A 17,456-nucleotide genomic window follows, 5' to 3' on the forward strand; every position below is an offset into this window, starting at 1 on the left:
GTTAGTCTCAAAGGTGACACAGGACCCTCTGTTGCTTAATATGTGGAAAGTGTGTTTACTTAGGTATCAATTATTCCATATTTAAAATGCACTACTCTAGAACACTGAAAATAAGTCAAATGGCTTCAATATTAAATGCCTATATTCTTTTGCCCACAAGATCTGAGGAAACAGAAGATTATTTTACAGGAAAAACAGTTTTTTTTCTTTGGATAACTCAAAAATTAATAAGTCACAGACTCCAGCAGATGATTTTACTTTGTGTTTTATACTAAACAGACTTTCAGTAATGAACCAAAGCTCCTTCCCTCAAGTACACACTGGAAGAGACTTAACATTCAACTTTTGTGCCTTGCTTAACTATCAAACTCTTTTTTTTCTTGCTTTTATCTAGTGTTCTGTACATCTTGTGAATAATTCTCTTAACTAGAGTTCTATTTTTACTAGGGCTGTCAAGCGCTTAAAAAAATAATTGCTATTAATCACACTGTTAATAATAAAATATCATTTATTTAAATATTTTTGGATGTTTTCTATATTTTCAAATAAATTGATTTCAATGAGAACACAGATTACAAAGTGTACAGTGCTCACTTTATATTTATTTTTGATTACAAGTATTTCCACTGTGAAAAACACAAAAGAAATAGTATTTTTCAATTCACCTCATACAAGTACTGTGGTGCAATCTCTTTATCATGAAAGTTGAACTTGCAAATGTAGAATTATGGCCAAAAAACTGCATTAAAAAATAAAACAATGTAACATTTTAGACCTTGCAAGTCCACTCAGTCCTACTTCTTGTTCAGCCAATTACTCAAACAAACAAGTTTGTTTACATTTGCAGGAGATAATGCTGCCCGCTTCTTGTTTACAATGTCACCTGAAAGTGAGAACAGGCATTCTCATGGCACTGTTGTAGCCAGCATCACCAGATATTTATGTGTCAGATGCGCTAAAGATTCACATGTCCATCCATGCTTCAACCACTATTCCAGGGGACATGCATCCATGCTGATGACAGGTTCTGCTTGATAACAATCCAAAGCAGGGTGGAGCGATGCATGTTCATTTTCATTATATGAGCCAGATGCCACCGTCAGAAGGTTGATTTTCTTTTTTGGTGGTTCAGGTTCTGTAGTTTCCGCATCGGAATGTTGCTCTTTTAAGTCTTCTGAAAGCATTCTCCATACCCCGTCCCTCTGAGATTTTGGAAGGCATTTCAGATTCTTAAACCTTGAGTCGAGTGCTGTAGCTCAGTGGTTCTCAATCAGGGGGTCCGAGGCCCACTATGGGGCCTCAAGCAGGTTTCAGGGGGGCCTCCAAGCAGGGCCAGCATTAGACTTGCTGGGGCCCAAGGCAGAAAGCCAAAGCCCCACGACATGGAGCTAATGCCCAGGTTCCTGAGCCCTGCCACCTGGGGCTGAAGCTGAAACCTGAGCAATGTAGCTTTGTGGGGGCCACTGAGGCATGGGGCCCCAGCAATTGCACTGCTTGCTACCCCCTAATGCCGACCCTGGCTGTTATATGCAGAAAATGAGTTATTGTGGCACAGGTGGGCCATGGAGTTTTTAGAACATGTTGGGGGGGCCTCAGAAAGAAAAAGGTTGAGAACCTCTTCTGTAGCAATCCTTAGAAATCTCACATTGGTACCTTCTTTGCGTTTTGTGAAATCTGCAGCGAAAGTGTTCTTAAAACGAACAACATGTGCTGGGTCATCATCCAAGACTGCTATAACATGGAATATATGCTAGTGTGGGTAAAACAGAGCAGGGGACATACAATTCTTCCCCGCCCCCAAGAAGTTCAGTCACAAATCTAATTAATGCATTATTTTTTTAATGAGCGTCATCAGCATGGAAGCATGTCCTCTGGAATGGTGGCCAAAGCATGAAGGGGCACCCGAATGTTTAGCATATCTGGCACGTAAATACCTTGCAATGCTGGCTACAAAAGTGCCATACAAATGCCTGTTCTCACTTTCTGGTGACATTGTAAATAAGAAGAGGGCAGGATTATCTCCCGTAAATATAAACAAACTTGTTTGTCTTTGCGATTGGCTGAACAAGAAGTAGGACTGAGTGGACTTGTAGGCTCTGAAGTTTTACATTGTTTTGTTTTTGAGTGCACTTACGTACAAAAACAAAATCTATAATTTGTAAGTTGCACTTTCATGACAAAGATTGCACTACAGTACTTGTACGAGGTGAACCGAAATATACTATTTCATTTATCATTTTTACAGTGCAAATATTTGTAATAAAAAATAAGTACACTTTGATTTCAATTACAACACAGAATACAATGTATATGAAAATGTAGAAAAACATCCAAAATATTTAATAAATTTCAATTGGTATTCTATTGTTTAACAGTGTGATTAAATCTGCGATTAATTGCAATTAATTTTTTTTAATCACAATTAATTTTGAGGTAATTGCGTGAGTTAACTGTGATTAATCAACAGCCCTAATTTTTACACGTAGTTTGTGTACACCACTGCCCTCTGTTGGATATATATGACATTCAAATGTTTGTCTCATTTTCTAGTCGGTGGCTAGTCTAACACCTGCTAATACAGTTGACAGCTAATGAAGATACTTGTGTAACTCAAGAGGTAGAAAGTCCTGTGTTTTTGGAGCTGTGTTTTTGTGTTCAAACTTCTTTCAGTTTCTGTGTTGCTTCCGCCACTACTAGTATTTCAAGCTGTCTCTGTGCTGCCTCTGCAATGCTTTCTTCTATCATTCTTTGCTACTGTCTGTTAAACATTCAAAATACCTTCCGTGTGCTGTAAGACCAAGACGACATGGTCTCTAACTCAAGCAGCATACAATTTACTGTGGTGGTCAGCACCTTGACATTCACTATTTGAAAGGAATTACTTAACAATAGTTTTCTCTGTTTTACAAGGCATTCCCTATGTGCACAGCACGACCCAGAATAATGTACTGCTTTACTAATTACTTTGTTTTTACACTAATGAACTGGGTTGATGGGTTTGGATTTATGAGCTATGATTGTTCTCAGTGAGCTTTTTTGAGTAGCTAAGCAAATAGGAATAACCACTGGCTTCCATTCCTGCTGGCCTGGTGCCCATTCACCATCTTTCCCCTAACTCAGTTCCAAACTCAGTCCCTTCCACTCACTTGTCTTTCTGCAGTTACTTGTTAGTTACTGAATATCAAAGTGTACAGTCATTTACTATATATTTGTACAGTCCCTAGCACAATGCAATATAAATAAATAATCATTGTTATTACCATTGTTACATTCAATTGCTTACCATCTGACCATTTACAGATAGAGTAGTAGTTTTCATCACAGGATGCCGTCTTCCAGGATCCTTCAAGGTCCAGATAAACACAGCCTATTTTCTGTTTCGGCTCACCTTTGGCCCACTTAGTATACTTCACCTTCCAGTTATCAATCCATTCATAATGTCCATCAGTCTAAAAACAAAATAAATTAATAGAAACAATGAATCAGACATCAATAATTGCTTCACTGTCAGTTTTGTGAGAGGAATTCTTTCACTGTCCTAACCTCTGTCATCTCTGGCATGATATGAAACAGAAAAATACCAAGACTCAGTCCCTTGCCAGTAGATAGATATTTACAGTCTGTCCATCGTCCTTTGTCAGAAGTTGTCATTCAAAAGTATAGAACAAAAGTAGATGGCTCAAATTTTTGATTCATGCTGTGGCATATGAAGTTCGCAAATTAATCCACCATCACTCCATCCTCCAGTTAGCTCGTGCCCAAGTTTTGTTTTGAAGAAGTCGTACATGACATTGTTCACTCTGGTGTTTCCCTAATTTGTCTGATCAATGGGTGCAGAAAGCAGAAGTAGGGACTGTGCCAACTGTTTGCAATAGTTGTTCATTTTAATCTTTGTAAAGTGCCCAGATACCAGAATGAGGAACACAATATAAATAAATTAAATTGGATAGCCCACCAGCTATTCAGCTTCTCAGCAGCGCAAATGTCCTGAGATTAATAACGTTAGTTTAAAATAAATTCAGGTGTTATTTAGAGAAATACTTTTGGATAAAAATAAATAATTTTCATCGCACACCTAAAGAAGTTAGGATATTTTCCCATGGGGAATCATGACAGTATGTCTATATGAAGAAAGCCATAGTGAGATGACCTGAAGTAAAAACTTGCCTGGAAAAACAGAGCATAATGCCAGAAAGAATAAAACCAGAGAATGTGTGATTTAATCTGATTAATACGGATTAATTATTAATGATTTAAACCTTAAGCACATTCCCTGCCTTTGAACAATGACACTATGTACAAGTAGTTAGGGCAGTATGTAATCTAAGGCGATCAAAAATGAATTAAGATAAGGACTGTGAGCAGGGCCGGCTTTAGGCCAATTCCACCAATTCCCCTGAGTCGGGCCCCGCGCCTAAGAGGGCCCCGCGCCCAGTGGCAGGGCCACCGGAGGGGAGGGGAGAAAGAAGTGGCCGAGAATCCCTTCCCTGGCTAGAGGCTCCTCTTTAATTTTTACTCACCCAGTGGCGCTCCGGGTCTTCGGCAGCACTTCGGCAGCGGGTCCTTCACTCGCTCCGGGTCTTCGGCAGCACTTTGGCAACAGGTCCTTCAGTGCCGCCAAAGACCCGGAGCGAGTGAAAGACCCGAAGACTAGGAGCGCCGCCCGGTGAGTACAAGCCTCATGTGTTTTTTTACGTGTTTTTTTTTTTAGTCATCCCTGCCGGGGCCCCGTCGAAACTTTTCGAATCGGGCCCCGCACTTCCTAAAGCCGGCCCTGACTGTGAGAGCTGTATTATCACAAAAAGTAGAAAGATGTTCTTACCAGATTGCTGTTCAGACCAATCCATACAGGCTCCCCATACTTTAACATTCGTAGCCACAGAAATGAGTGGCTGTAGGGATCGAAGATGCTGGCAAGGTCAGAGGACTCATGTATGCATTTTCGCCTTGCATCTTCCCATTTCATTTTGGAATGAATGAACATATAACTACTGTTCCCATAACGGATAAAGTTGGCTGGGACTGCTGTTGATGAATGGTAGAACTTGGAGTCTATAGGAAGAAGAAAAAAAAGGAATGTAAAGTCGTTTCAGTTTTTAAAAAGTGGTTAGGGCGACATTGTGGCTGGCTCTGCATGTGATTGCAAGGCATGGATAAAAAAAGACCCCTCTAACTCCTGACTTCTGGTCTTGGTTAAAGCTCTGTAAACCTACTAAAGAAAGTGAGGATTCACAGGTGTCAAATGAGGGCAGAGTTTACATTGTCATTGACAGTATCTAACAGTGTTGATGATGGCACAATGGCTAGCATAGAATCCAAATTATGCTCTCTCAACTGTGCTAGTTGAGCAGAGCTAAAGTCAAGTAACAAAAGGCTAAGGAACTACGACCCTGAATACATCCAGGGATTAAGAGCTTGTCCACACAGAAGTTGCATCGGTTTAATTTACATTGGTCTAGGTTTGGTCTACATACAAAGTTCCGCAAGTTTTTGGTTTAATAAAAGATGTGATTTTAAACTGATTTAGCTAAAGTGGTGCAACCTTGTATGTGAACATTTTTAAATCAATTTACATCTGGCTTATATTGGTTTATCTTGTGTTGGTAAATGTATGGGTGGATATAGGCAGTGATCATATACAGGGGTCTGCACTGGTTTAACTAAATTAGCTTTTTGAACAGCTCAGAGTTGAACTTCTCTATGTAGAAAAGCCTTTAAAAGCTGAGTTAGTGTGTAGACCAAGATTTTGATGGTCATATTTTTAAACAGTACTTTTTCTAACCATAGCCACTGAAGTGAAGGATAGTGGTGACATAATGCAAATGGAAATCCAGCATTTAATCCTCAAGCAAATCAAAAAATCTTGCATGAGATTTCTGAAAAATGCACCTTTATTAATTTGGCATACATAGCCTTTGTTGTTGCCACAGCTTTCATCAACCCATTTCCCTGCCTCCTTAACAGGACTATTTCTCATAAAGACGCAGTCAGCCTAGGGGAAAAAAGGATACACAAATCAGTTAATAAATAAATCAGAAGCAAGTGAGAAAACCTCCTCCCCCTTTTATATCTGTAGACATGAATATAATTAAATTTCATTCCTGCGTCATTTTAAGATTCAGTAACGGTGGCATTATGCTGGTGACTTCTATGTGCTTTTGTTCCCTGTGTACTGCCCTTATTTCTTAACTTGCCTGTGATTTTTCCCTAATCAATCTTGTGAAACAATTGTGGGGGGCTGAGAGAAGGGGGAAGTACAGAAATTCTATTCTCTTCCCATCCCCATGTTGTATAATATGGAGGGCATCCCACGGGAAAGTTCAGAGGGAGGTCTTGGGTGAAGTTGGTCATGAAAGGAAAAAGTGGCTTGATCCCTCTACACGGATACTGCTGTCTGTTCCAAAGAAATCTTGGACAGGCAAGGAGCAATGCACTTCTCTGAATTTTTTTCTCCCTCTTTCAAATTCATAATTGCAGCTGTGCAAAATATTGACTGCAAAACTAGAAACACTTAAGTAAGGGTTGCCAGGCATCTGGTTTTCGACCAGAATGCCAGTCGAAAAGGGACCCTGGTGGCTCCGGTCAGCACTGCTGACCGGGCTGCTAAATGTCCAGTTGGCGGTGCTGCAGGGCTAAGGCCAGGCTGCCTGCCTACCCTGGCTCCGCACAGCTCCCAGAAGTGGCCGGCATGTCCGGTTCCTAGGCGCAGGGGCGGCCACAGGGGCTCCATGCACTGCCCCCACCCTGAGTGCCAGCTCCACAGCTCCCAATGGTCAGGAACCATGGCTTATGGGAGCTGCGGGGGCAGCGCCTGTGGGCATAGGCAGCATGCAGAGCCCCTTGGCCCCTCTGCCTAGGAGCCGGAAGGATATGCTGCTGCTTCCCAGGAGCCACCTGAGATAAGCACTGCCCGGAGCCCGCACCCTGAACCCCCTGCCTCAGCCCTGAGCCTCTTACCACACCCTAAGTCACTCCCAGACCCTGCATCCTGCACCCCCTCCCATCCCCAACCCCCTGCCCCAGCCCAGAGCCCTGTCCTGCACCCCTCATTTACTGGAGCCCACAACCCTAGTCGGAGCCCTCGCCCCCTTCCGTACCCCAACCCCCTGCCCCAGCCTGGTGAAAGTGAATGAAGGTGGGGGAGAGTGAGTGACAAGGGGGGGGGGGGGGATGGAGTGAGTGGGGGGCAGAGCCTTGGGGCGGGACAGGGGTGTTCAGTTTTGTGCAATTCGAAAGTTGGCAACCCTAACTTAGGCCCTAATTTTCAAGAATGTCCACTGATGAGAGTGAGATGCCTGACTTGAGATGGCATTTCCATTTCCCTGACTTCCAAATCCACGGAGCTTCTGTGAGCCTATGTTTTACATCTGCAAACATTTTTAAAAAGTTGAGCATGGCATTTTCTGCACTCTGTAGCTGTGTCAGAGAAATGTTCACATTCCGATGCTTACCCCCGGCAAACGGAATCTTCTGAGACTCTCCCACCATGTGGTTTCGCATATGAACTTCTCAATTTCTCAATGAAACCTTACAGACCTTGCCACTCTTAGGATGGGACTTTATAAAAACACTACACTTTTCAGAAAAGAAAAAATATTTTTTCCTCCATAGTGACATATTTTAAAAATGCCTTGTCTGATAAACTTCAGAGTTTCTCCAACACTTCTCCATCTGTTCAGGATAACACATGAGAAATTTCGATCTCAAGGTGCTATTTTCAGGAAGTTGGAGAGGGGCAAGGGTATCAAAATCAAGGTTATTTTGAAATTACATTACAACTTCAAAGCCTGATCCTGCCGCTACTGCAGTCCGTGGCAGGATCAACTCCTTACCAAGGAGTTACTTATTGTAACTCCACCACACAGTACAAAATAATTTTGCATTAGCAGAGAGATGAACTTGATGGATGGAATATGTCTTTTTTTAGAATGCTGAGAAAATATAGGAAGTGATTTTTTCTGAAAAGTCTAATGGTTATCTACAGAAGCTAGGGTAACACATGCCTCTCCCCTACAGCAGCAGCATCTCAACCCATCTGGAGGAGAGAGAGAAGATGTTGTTGTGTAAGTAGCCCTGCAACCTGTACTCCAGTAGGAGCCCAAAGCCCCAAAAGGGAGAATGCCAGCTAGGGAAGACCACTGTCAGAATGATAAAAGCGATGCACTAATTCAGTTTTTATCCCCACAGCAAACACCACAAGGCAGGGGTGCCATGGAAACGTGCACAAGTTAAAACTGCTCTTCTTTCCTGAAACTTGGTTCAACCAGGGGTGACTCCTCCGTGCGACATAGCAGTCCAGGCCCTTTATTAAGATAGCTCAGCAGCTTAATACTGCTGGAAATCCTTCACAACACACCCTATTTGTGCAGCTCTTACTGGGTGTCCTGTAATATATTGCTCATACTTCACTAGCTGCTCAGTTATTTGAATTCCTACTGTACAGCTGTAATAATGTTTTTTTTAAGCTGAGCCAATAATCAGTGTAAAAACGTATGACAAGCACCATAAACAAAGAGCAAGGCGTCTGCTAAATATAATTGATCAAAGATTTAAACACATTTTGCACTTCTGAAAGCCCTGAATCCTGCAGTATCACAGCTCTAGCCTCAGCAAATGTCTTCACTAAGTCAGAAATAAACTGAGCAGTAACTATGGTACAGTTATCTAACAACAATTTGTAATTGATGTTCACCTGGCTATCATATGAATATAATGCCACTTGTCCAGATGGGTAACCTTTGCCCCAATTTGTAAAGTAGACTCCACTTCCATCTGTCCAAAGGTACTTGAGTTCATGGTTTATATCATTTAATCCAATCCAAATATCAACCACAGAATCCTTTAAATGGAAGGTGAGAAAGGCTGAAAGAAAGAAGAAAAACATTTTACATGAAGAGTAGTAGAACACAGCTTTTTGTCATCAGAGAAGTTGCTGATGTGGCCAGATCTGGGCCAGGCATGGTCCAAAAAATTCTTGTAATATTGAATCTTATAAACCTTCTAATCAGATAGTTTGCAAACTTAGATGAATGTCTTGTGGACAAAGTGAAAGAAATGGATATTATTTCAACATTAACTTAAAAGAAACAGAAAAACAACTAAAAAGAACAAGATGGGAAGATTTTTATTTTGGACAAAATTGGAAAGGCACTTTGGGAGGGTAAGTCGTTAGTTTGGTGAGCAAGGAATCAGACATACAATTTTTGTATTTGTTCAAGATATCACAGATATATGTCTGACTCTCCAAGTACAGTAATAGTCTCAACAGCAGATTAGTAAAGCTGCCCCTCTGAGGTTCCTAGGTCTTATTCCATCAAGTGCTTTATAGCCTATGATTAGGACTTTGAACTCTGCTTTGAGGCAAATGGGAAGCCAGCAGAGTTTATGAAGAACAGGTGTGATATATGTGCATCAATCTTTGTTCCTAAGGTTTATTTGGGGATGCTGGGGCTGGCATTGAAGCTGGAAATCACATCTCTGGAAATAATAAAAAAAAAAATTGCTTTAGGGTCAACAAGAATCTTGTGTTTGAAACGTACACTGCCTGACTGCCCTCGCTCCCCTGCCCCTTGTTTTCTTGGGGAACCACTGGGACCCACCCACATTACAAGTTCATTCATGTTTTTTTACCAGTTCTTGATACTTCCACCTAAGCTGATTACAATATAGATGAGTTAAATGTAAATGCTCTTTTGTGGAAAACACAACTATGTGCCAACCATGCTCGTGCACCTGCACCTGCCACGTTGTCTACCCACATTTGTATTTCTGCGTTCTGGAAAAATCTAGACAGGTATCCCAAACTGCCTCAGCAAGTTGTAGAATGCAGAGGGGATATGCACAAACAGCATCATGAGCAGCAAGGTATTTTGGGTTGTGCTACTGCACAGAGAGCTGGAAAGGAAGGGGACCAACCAAACTGGTTACACAAATAAATGGCCTGTCATCCACTCAACAAAGTAATAGTGTTCTGGTTACTGGAAGACACACATGGGCCAACATCCTCCCCTGGCAAGGCTGAAACATGGCTGGCTGCCAAAGTTACAAACACAGCATCAATCATATTTTGTGCAGACATAAATCAAATTTAGGGCCAACCATCTCACTAACTTGTCACAGACTTAAAGTTGTAGCGTACACAAGCCTCAGCTCTGTTCTTTTGTCTGGTCAGTAACAGGTGATTATCACAAAGCTAACCTTAACCAGCTTCTAGAGTTTCAGCCAGGAGCTTACTATTCTCATTGAATTAATAGCCATTTTTGTTTCTCTGTTCTCCCAGCTGGTTATCCTCCAAAATTTTCTTAATACGAACATCACCTGTGCCTTATCCTGCCAGGAATAAAACCTGTAGATTTGTGTGACAAACGTTAGTGCTGTTGTCCTGCTGGGAAGCGCAACGGGAAATCAACCCTTCCTTGCACACTTCTGTTGCCAGTAATAATATTGGTTTGTCCCACCAGTTCTATTATTTGTATGTTTCTTACCTAGAATTCAACCCTTGTGCATAAGCAACCTTTCAGGAATCCGTACAATGTGGTCACAACAGGGACATTTCCTTTGGAGGGAATTCAACCACATTTTGATCAAACAGTCATATTTGATCCCTAATTTTTTCCGCACTGGGAGTCTGATTTCTCCATCATGGAAAATCATATATTAGCATGAAGGTAATGGAATTACTCTGATTTTACAGTAATGTAACTATGAATATGTCAGAATATAACCCCATTTACTTCTCTCACTATGGCTCTGATTGTCTATTTGTGCTCTTTTAACTTCATATCTATTGCGTTGGTGGAGCAGCTGTTTTTCATAGTAATTTTTCCTATTTTTGTTGTTGTTCTTTATTATTTTTATTATTGTAGTGCTTCGGACCAGGGCCATCATGGACCAGGACCCTTCCATGCTAGGCACCGTACAGACACAGAACAAAAAGACAATCCCTCTCCCAAAAAGTTTAAAAAAATCTAAGTAGAAGACAAGAGGCAACCGATGGTACAGGAAAAGGGGGGGAGTTGTTATTTGGGGGGGCTACTTAGGAGGAGATCAGCTAAATAGAAAGGAAAGGGAAGGGAAGAGGGTGAGGGGGACAGGGCAAGTACGGAGTGAAGTGTGAGGAGGGAGAGGGATGGTTGGAGCAATTAGCCAATCAGCACAGGGCAGAGAAAGTCACAGAACATTCTTCAGTTTTGACTGGAATGTCCAGAGGTCCCTGCTTTAGCTGCTTCTGATTTCTGGCTGGCTGCTCTCTGCAATTTTGCCCCAGGGCCACATGGCAGGGGAGGGAGTGAGGCACCGCCTGAATTCTAGTGCCTCTGGCATGGGCATTTCTCACATTTTCTTATGAGTTTTTAATCCATTTACAACTGTTTCCCTTTCTATGACTGTCACATTTTCCTGCTTCACTTTCTTTTTGTCTTCTGCATGTGCTGTCCCACCCTGTAGCTCCCCCAAAAGAAGTGCATAATAACTTATTTCCAGTGAGGCAACACTAGGAGTTGAAGCAGTTTGAAATGGACATGTCCACAAGCCCTGATCTCACCATCAGCAGGAGAGTTCATATCAGTTTTAGGTCACTTCAGCTGTAAAGATGCTTTGCTGTTAGAAGCTTCACATTGTCCCAATGTTACTTTTCTGGCACAATGGATTGGGAAGCTGGCAACAGTCATTATGAAGTACAGTCATTATGAAGCAAAAGAGTTAGGGGGTGGGGGGTTGGAGGAAAATTCTCAACAGATTAAATTTACAGGTGACAATCTTTAAAAGTTGACAGATAAATAACAATAATTGAGTATAACAAATCTCAAACACAGTAATCAAATCAGTCTCCCAATCAGATAAAATGGTACCTTGGTCCTATCAGCTTCTTGTTACCACTAAAAAGTATATAGCGGCACTCATATCTACAGTATATGCTTTCAAATATACATTTGTCTCATGTAACTAAATTTTTTCTTAATTCTATATGTAATCAGTGACAGACAAATAATAGTACAATATATTACTGCTGCTGAAGATTTACACTTTAAACTTGCATTTATAATTCTTTACATTAATTGAATGATATCTGGTACAGTACCTTGCACTTGTTCATTTGGGATGGTAGCTAGATTTCCTTCTAAATTCATACAAGCTGTTCGTGCAGCATGCCACGACAGTTGCTCATCTTCATTTGAGCCAAACATTTTGTAACACTGAAATAAGAATAAATCATGTAAATATTTGACTTGCTGCAATACTCCCCGCAGATAGGAAACCATCTTTTTCGAATTAACATGACTGCCATGTTCAAGTAGGAAGATGGAATGTTAAACTGTGTTCTACAAAAAGTTTGTGAGAAAGCCCCATTTAGAATGAGGTTTTCGAGGTGATGCAGTTGATTATTAAGTGAAAAGTAAAACTATAGATGCCAAAAAAGTGGGTTTTTAAAGAAAATATGTTTATCAGATTTGATCTGAAATCAGCTTAAAACAACAAGCAGAAGCTGGCTGCTTTTATAGGCCAGCTGCCTATATTTGGTGAACTACAGAATGATTGAAACCAGCTTGTATGTGTCTTTAGCCGTACAAAGCATAGGTTGAATCAAAAAGCAAAGCAGTGATTTTTGTGATAAAATGCAAATAAATACATTTTTAAAGAAATGTCTGGTAGTCTATGAGGCTGAAATTTGCACAAAAAGTGCTGGTAGTACATTGTGGAACAGAAAAATGTATCTGTGTTGACCTGAAACAGTCTGTTTTCAAGTAATAACGTCAACAGATCTGTTACAATGTGTACTTCAGCCTTCTTGGAACTTGGGGACAGAGCTAGACCTGTCAGTCATGGCAGCAGAGGAATAGTCTGTTTCTTGAAGTTCCATCCAACTGATACAACTTCCAGGGACAGGATAATTCCATTTTGCCTTCATATGTTACTGATTGTGTTAATTATACTTGGAAGAAAAAGCACAGTTTCTCCTATTGTGGAACATGGAGGTAATTTTCCCTAAAGAAGCAAACCTGAAACTTTGTTTGTGAGTTTCCAACTCTGACTCCAGGGTGGACTGGATCTGTGAATCTTATTATTTGCAGGATGGACATTTTCAAGTATGCATACATAAGTTTTCCTATTCTTCATCATACTAAGTTCCACAGATCTGTTACAATGGGATTCTCACACCAGTATGCTTCCAGCATGGGAAGCAGGATCATCCTTGAAATATGAACATCCAAAATAACGTAGTATAAATATCCTCTATCTTCCCCTGGGCACTGAGATATGGAGACAATTTGTGCCAAAAAGTGGCACTGGCTAAAGATTAGATGACCAACTTGTAGATTTTGGTGAATTTAGATACTGATGCCCGCAAGGCTGCCTAACAGATTTCAATACTGGACATGTGACTTCTCTGCTCTGCACTGTCAGTATTCCTACAGATTCAACTTTGATACTTGACAGAAGGAAGAAATTTGTCTTGAATTCACTTTGGAAATTAATGTTATGGAAGTTGTGAAGACTACTTGTGTGAATTAAAAGTATGATTCTGGGTCTCATCAGAGAAAGCTCCCAACTTCATATATTCATCTAATTAGAGATAATTATCAGGTAGTTTACTTAATGGATAGGAAGTATATTGACAATTGCCACATGGGTTTGAATGCAGTAGTGCTTTTAGGACCAGAATAGAAAATTCTTCCTATCGGGCTTATGAAATCTTTATTAGAGCGATTTGACTTTGCAGTCGTTAGGCAGATACAGCTGTGGCAACACGACTAAAGACTTTGCTTTCACAAGTTCCTGATGCTGGTGGCATTCATTCACGATTCTGAACACTAAGGGCCAGATTCTGATTTCAGATACACCAGTGTAAATCCAAAGAAACACCACTGAGACTGGATTTACACCTCCGCGATTGAGATCAGAATCTGGTCCTGAAATTCCAGTTCTCTCTCTGCTGAATGTCCTAACGTTGACACAGAAAACTGGGTTAGAATAACATGTGTAAAGCCACTCTGGATCAGTGTGGAGAGGTAATATATTGCCACCTTAGCAAAAGAACAAACAAAAAGAAACAAAAAATCCACTGAATTAAAAGTCATACACAATATCTGCATTCACAGTCTCTTGCAGAATGAATTAAGCCCCTGGAGGAATGGGACAGGGATTCTGAAGAGAAGTTATTTGTTGAACAAAATGATCTACTGTTCAGAACAGTTTCTCTAATGCACTCTGAGAGGGCTTCTTCATATGGTCTGCTCAGGGCTGATGCTGCAACTCACTTTCAGTTATCTAATAAATCTCCAAAAAAGGCATCAATCAGAAAAAAGTAGAAATTCAATTAAATATACACATTAAGATCTACCAGGCTCAGTCCTGTGTGAAATGTACATAAGACTTAAAGCAACTTACACTGCCTATATCCCATGATTTATTTCCTAAAGGATTTAAATATAGTTTTATAAGTTACCAGAATAGCTCAACCAACCAATAACTGAAAAAAATCAGACCCCGTTTTTCATGAAATGGTGAATATTTTGTAAAGAAAGTCGCTTGCAAGCAATTTCATCACAAATGAACATGCCAAGCATGCCATAATCCCCTTTGCATGCAAAAATAATGCATGCAGACCTAAGGCCTCTCTTTGTGAAAATCTGGCCCTCTTCCTCCAATATTGTATCAATAATAATAAATATAAAAATGCATAATTCCTCTGTCTAAAATACAACACATTGTGGATATGTTACTGTACCTTATTTTGAAACAAAAGCCAAGTTTCCGGACATCCTCCTGGGGGTGAAGGTGTTGTAGGAGAAAGTGTCGCATTAATGGAACTGTTGTGCCTTTCACATATAAAAGGATTTGGATAACCACAGTTTATATCATTCCATAATCCTGAATATGAGATAAATACATAACTGGGTGAGACTCACATTTGTCAGGAATACCCATCCCATGAGATACAAGGTGGGTGGGCTAATATCTTTTATTGGACCAACTTCTGTGGGTGAGAGAGACAAGCTTTTGAGCCACACGGGGCTCTTCTTACGGTCTGTAAAGGTACTCTCAGAGTTACAGCTAACTGCAAGATGGTTCTGATTGTTTAACGTAAGTGGCTAGCACATATTCTAAGGGACCATTCAAAGTATGGAAGTTGGTCTGATAATTATTAGATATTATCTCACCCACCTTGTCTCTCTAATATCCTGAGACCGAAATGGCTACAGCTACACTGCATATATCCCACCCCATGTCTGTTGCATGAAAAATAATTGCAATATAGTTACATTAATTACAGTGCTGTTATTTGAAGGATATTAACAGTAAGAATCAGTGCCTCAAAATTTGTGTAGTATTTTACACCTGTGCCAAATTAGTGTACACTGCCACCATTGCGATCTGGTGGCATTTAACACCCATTTTGCCCATGTGTAAGGGATTATACAAGACTGAGGAAGCTTTTGGGAAAGGAGGAGCCTATGAAGGATGAGCGCCACCTAAGCCAAAACGGAACCAGATGGTTGGCATGCAAAATTAAAAAGTTTGTCTCTTTTTATAGTATGGGCTGGGGGAAAGCCAACAGGTGCCGAGGAGCACATAGTTTGGATAGACACAGACATTGGGAGGATTTATTAAAGGGAATACACTTTATCTCAATAAAGAGGCTAGGACAGAAGTTGATAAAATACTTAGGAACTGAAAAGAAACAGTGAGATGAAAGAGAGTCCCATTCAATTACATCATATGAAGTCAGACAACTAAATACTGACAAATATTATAAGTGCTTGTATAAAATTTGTTAGAAGTCTAAACAATAAGATGAGTGAACTTGAGTGCCTGATATTAAATAAGGACATTGATATAATATGCATCACAGAAACTTGGTGGAATGAGGATAATTAAGAGGACATGGTAATAGCAGGGTACAAAATATATAGCAATGACGATGGAGAAGGTCACTGTGGGGGACATTGGCAGTATATGTGAAAGAAAGCATAAGGTCAAATATAGTGAAAATCTTAAATGAATCAAACTGTACTATAGAATCTCTATTGATAGAAATTCCATGCTTAAATGGTAACTGTATAGCAGTAGGAATATACTGCTGACCAATATGGTGATGGTGATTGTGAAATGCTCAGGAAGATTAAAGAGGCAATAAAAACCCGGAAAACCCAATAATAATGGGGGATTTCAACTATCCCCATACTGACTGGGTTTATGTCACCTCAGGAAGGGATGCAGAGGTAAAATTTCTACACACCTTTAATGATTGCTTCTTGGAGCAACTAATCCTGGAACCCACAAGAGAAAAGGCAATTCTTGATTTAGTCCTAAGTGGAGCACAGGGTCTTGTCTAAGAGGTGAATATAGCTGGACCACTTGGTAATAGCGACCATAATGTAATTAAATTTAACAGAAATTAGGGGAGAAAATACCAAAGAAACCCACCATAGATGCATTTAACTTGAAAAAGGCAAACTATACAAAAATGAGGACACTTGCTAAATGGAAATTAATAGAAACAGTCAAGGATGAAATGCCTGCAAGTTGCATGGAAACTATTTAAAAACACAGAGGGGCTAATTAAATGTACATCCCAAATAAAATAAAAAAATAAAACAGTAAGAGAACAACAACAAAAATCCCACCACAGCTAAACAGCAGAGTAAGAGAGGTAGTGAGAGGCAAAAAGGCTCCTTTAAAAATTGGAAGTCAAATCCTACAAAGGAAAATAGAAAGGAGCATAAACTCTGTCAAGTCAAATGTAAATGTATAATTAGGCAGGTCAAAAAAAATCTGAACAGCAACTAGCAAAAGACACAATAACTAACAGCAATTTGTTTTTAAATTGATCAGACACAGGAAGCCTGCCAATAGTGGGAACAATAGATGATTGAGGCACTCAAGAAACACTTAAGTCAAGGCCATTACAGAGAATTCTTTACATTGGTCTTCAGGATGTGAGGCAGATTCCCAAACATTCTTTTTAGGTGGCAAATCAGAGGAACTGTCCCAGATTGAGGTGTCAATTGAGGAAATATTGGAACGCATTGATAAATAAGAAGTCACCAGGATCAGATGGTTATATACCTATCAGAACTCTTGAATGAGTACCAGGCAAATTGGTTGAAATTGTAGTAAAGAACTATCAGACACACAGATGAACAAGATGTGTTGGAAAAGAGTGAACATGGCTTTTGTAAAGGGAAATCATGCCTCACCAATATATTAGAATTCTCTTAAGGTGTCAGTAAGCATGTGGACCAGGGTGATCCACTTCATATAAAGAAGAACAGGAGTACTTGTGGCACCTTAGAGACTAACAAATTTATTAGAGCATAAGCTTTCGTGGACTACAGCCCACTTGTAGTCCACGAAAGCTTATGCTCTAATAAATTTGTTAGTCTCTAAGGTGCCACAAGTACTCCTGTTCTTCTTTTTGCAGATACAGACTAACACGGCTGCTACTCTGAAAC

At 40.2% G+C, this 17,456-nt stretch overlaps 1 protein-coding gene and 1 long non-coding RNA gene across 2 annotated transcripts in view; one reads left to right on the forward strand and one right to left on the reverse strand.

Moving 5' to 3' along the window:
• Window positions 1-17,456, reverse strand: part of LOC117872154 (macrophage mannose receptor 1-like) — an 84,082-nt gene that overhangs the window by 13,879 nt on the left and 52,747 nt on the right. The window contains exons 20-25 of the mRNA XM_034760334.1: window positions 14,729-14,871; window positions 12,080-12,194; window positions 8,693-8,862; window positions 5,890-5,992; window positions 4,823-5,052; window positions 3,284-3,449 (exon numbers count right to left, since the gene is read on the reverse strand). Coding sequence (XP_034616225.1) covers window positions 3,284-3,449; window positions 4,823-5,052; window positions 5,890-5,992; window positions 8,693-8,862; window positions 12,080-12,194; window positions 14,729-14,871 — 927 coding nt within the window. The remainder of the gene's footprint in view (window positions 1-3,283; window positions 3,450-4,822; window positions 5,053-5,889; window positions 5,993-8,692; window positions 8,863-12,079; window positions 12,195-14,728; window positions 14,872-17,456) is intronic.
• The window catches only part of LOC117872159, a 12,953-nt gene continuing 3,200 nt past the window's right edge, over window positions 7,704-17,456 (forward strand). The window contains exons 1-2 of the long non-coding RNA XR_004644420.1: window positions 7,704-8,063; window positions 10,489-10,667. This is a non-coding gene — a long non-coding RNA (uncharacterized LOC117872159). The remainder of the gene's footprint in view (window positions 8,064-10,488; window positions 10,668-17,456) is intronic.

The sequence above is a fragment of the Trachemys scripta genome, chromosome 2 (genome assembly GCF_013100865.1).
Source record: "Trachemys scripta elegans isolate TJP31775 chromosome 2, CAS_Tse_1.0, whole genome shotgun sequence".
Taxonomy (NCBI): Eukaryota; Metazoa; Chordata; order Testudines; family Emydidae; genus Trachemys; species Trachemys scripta.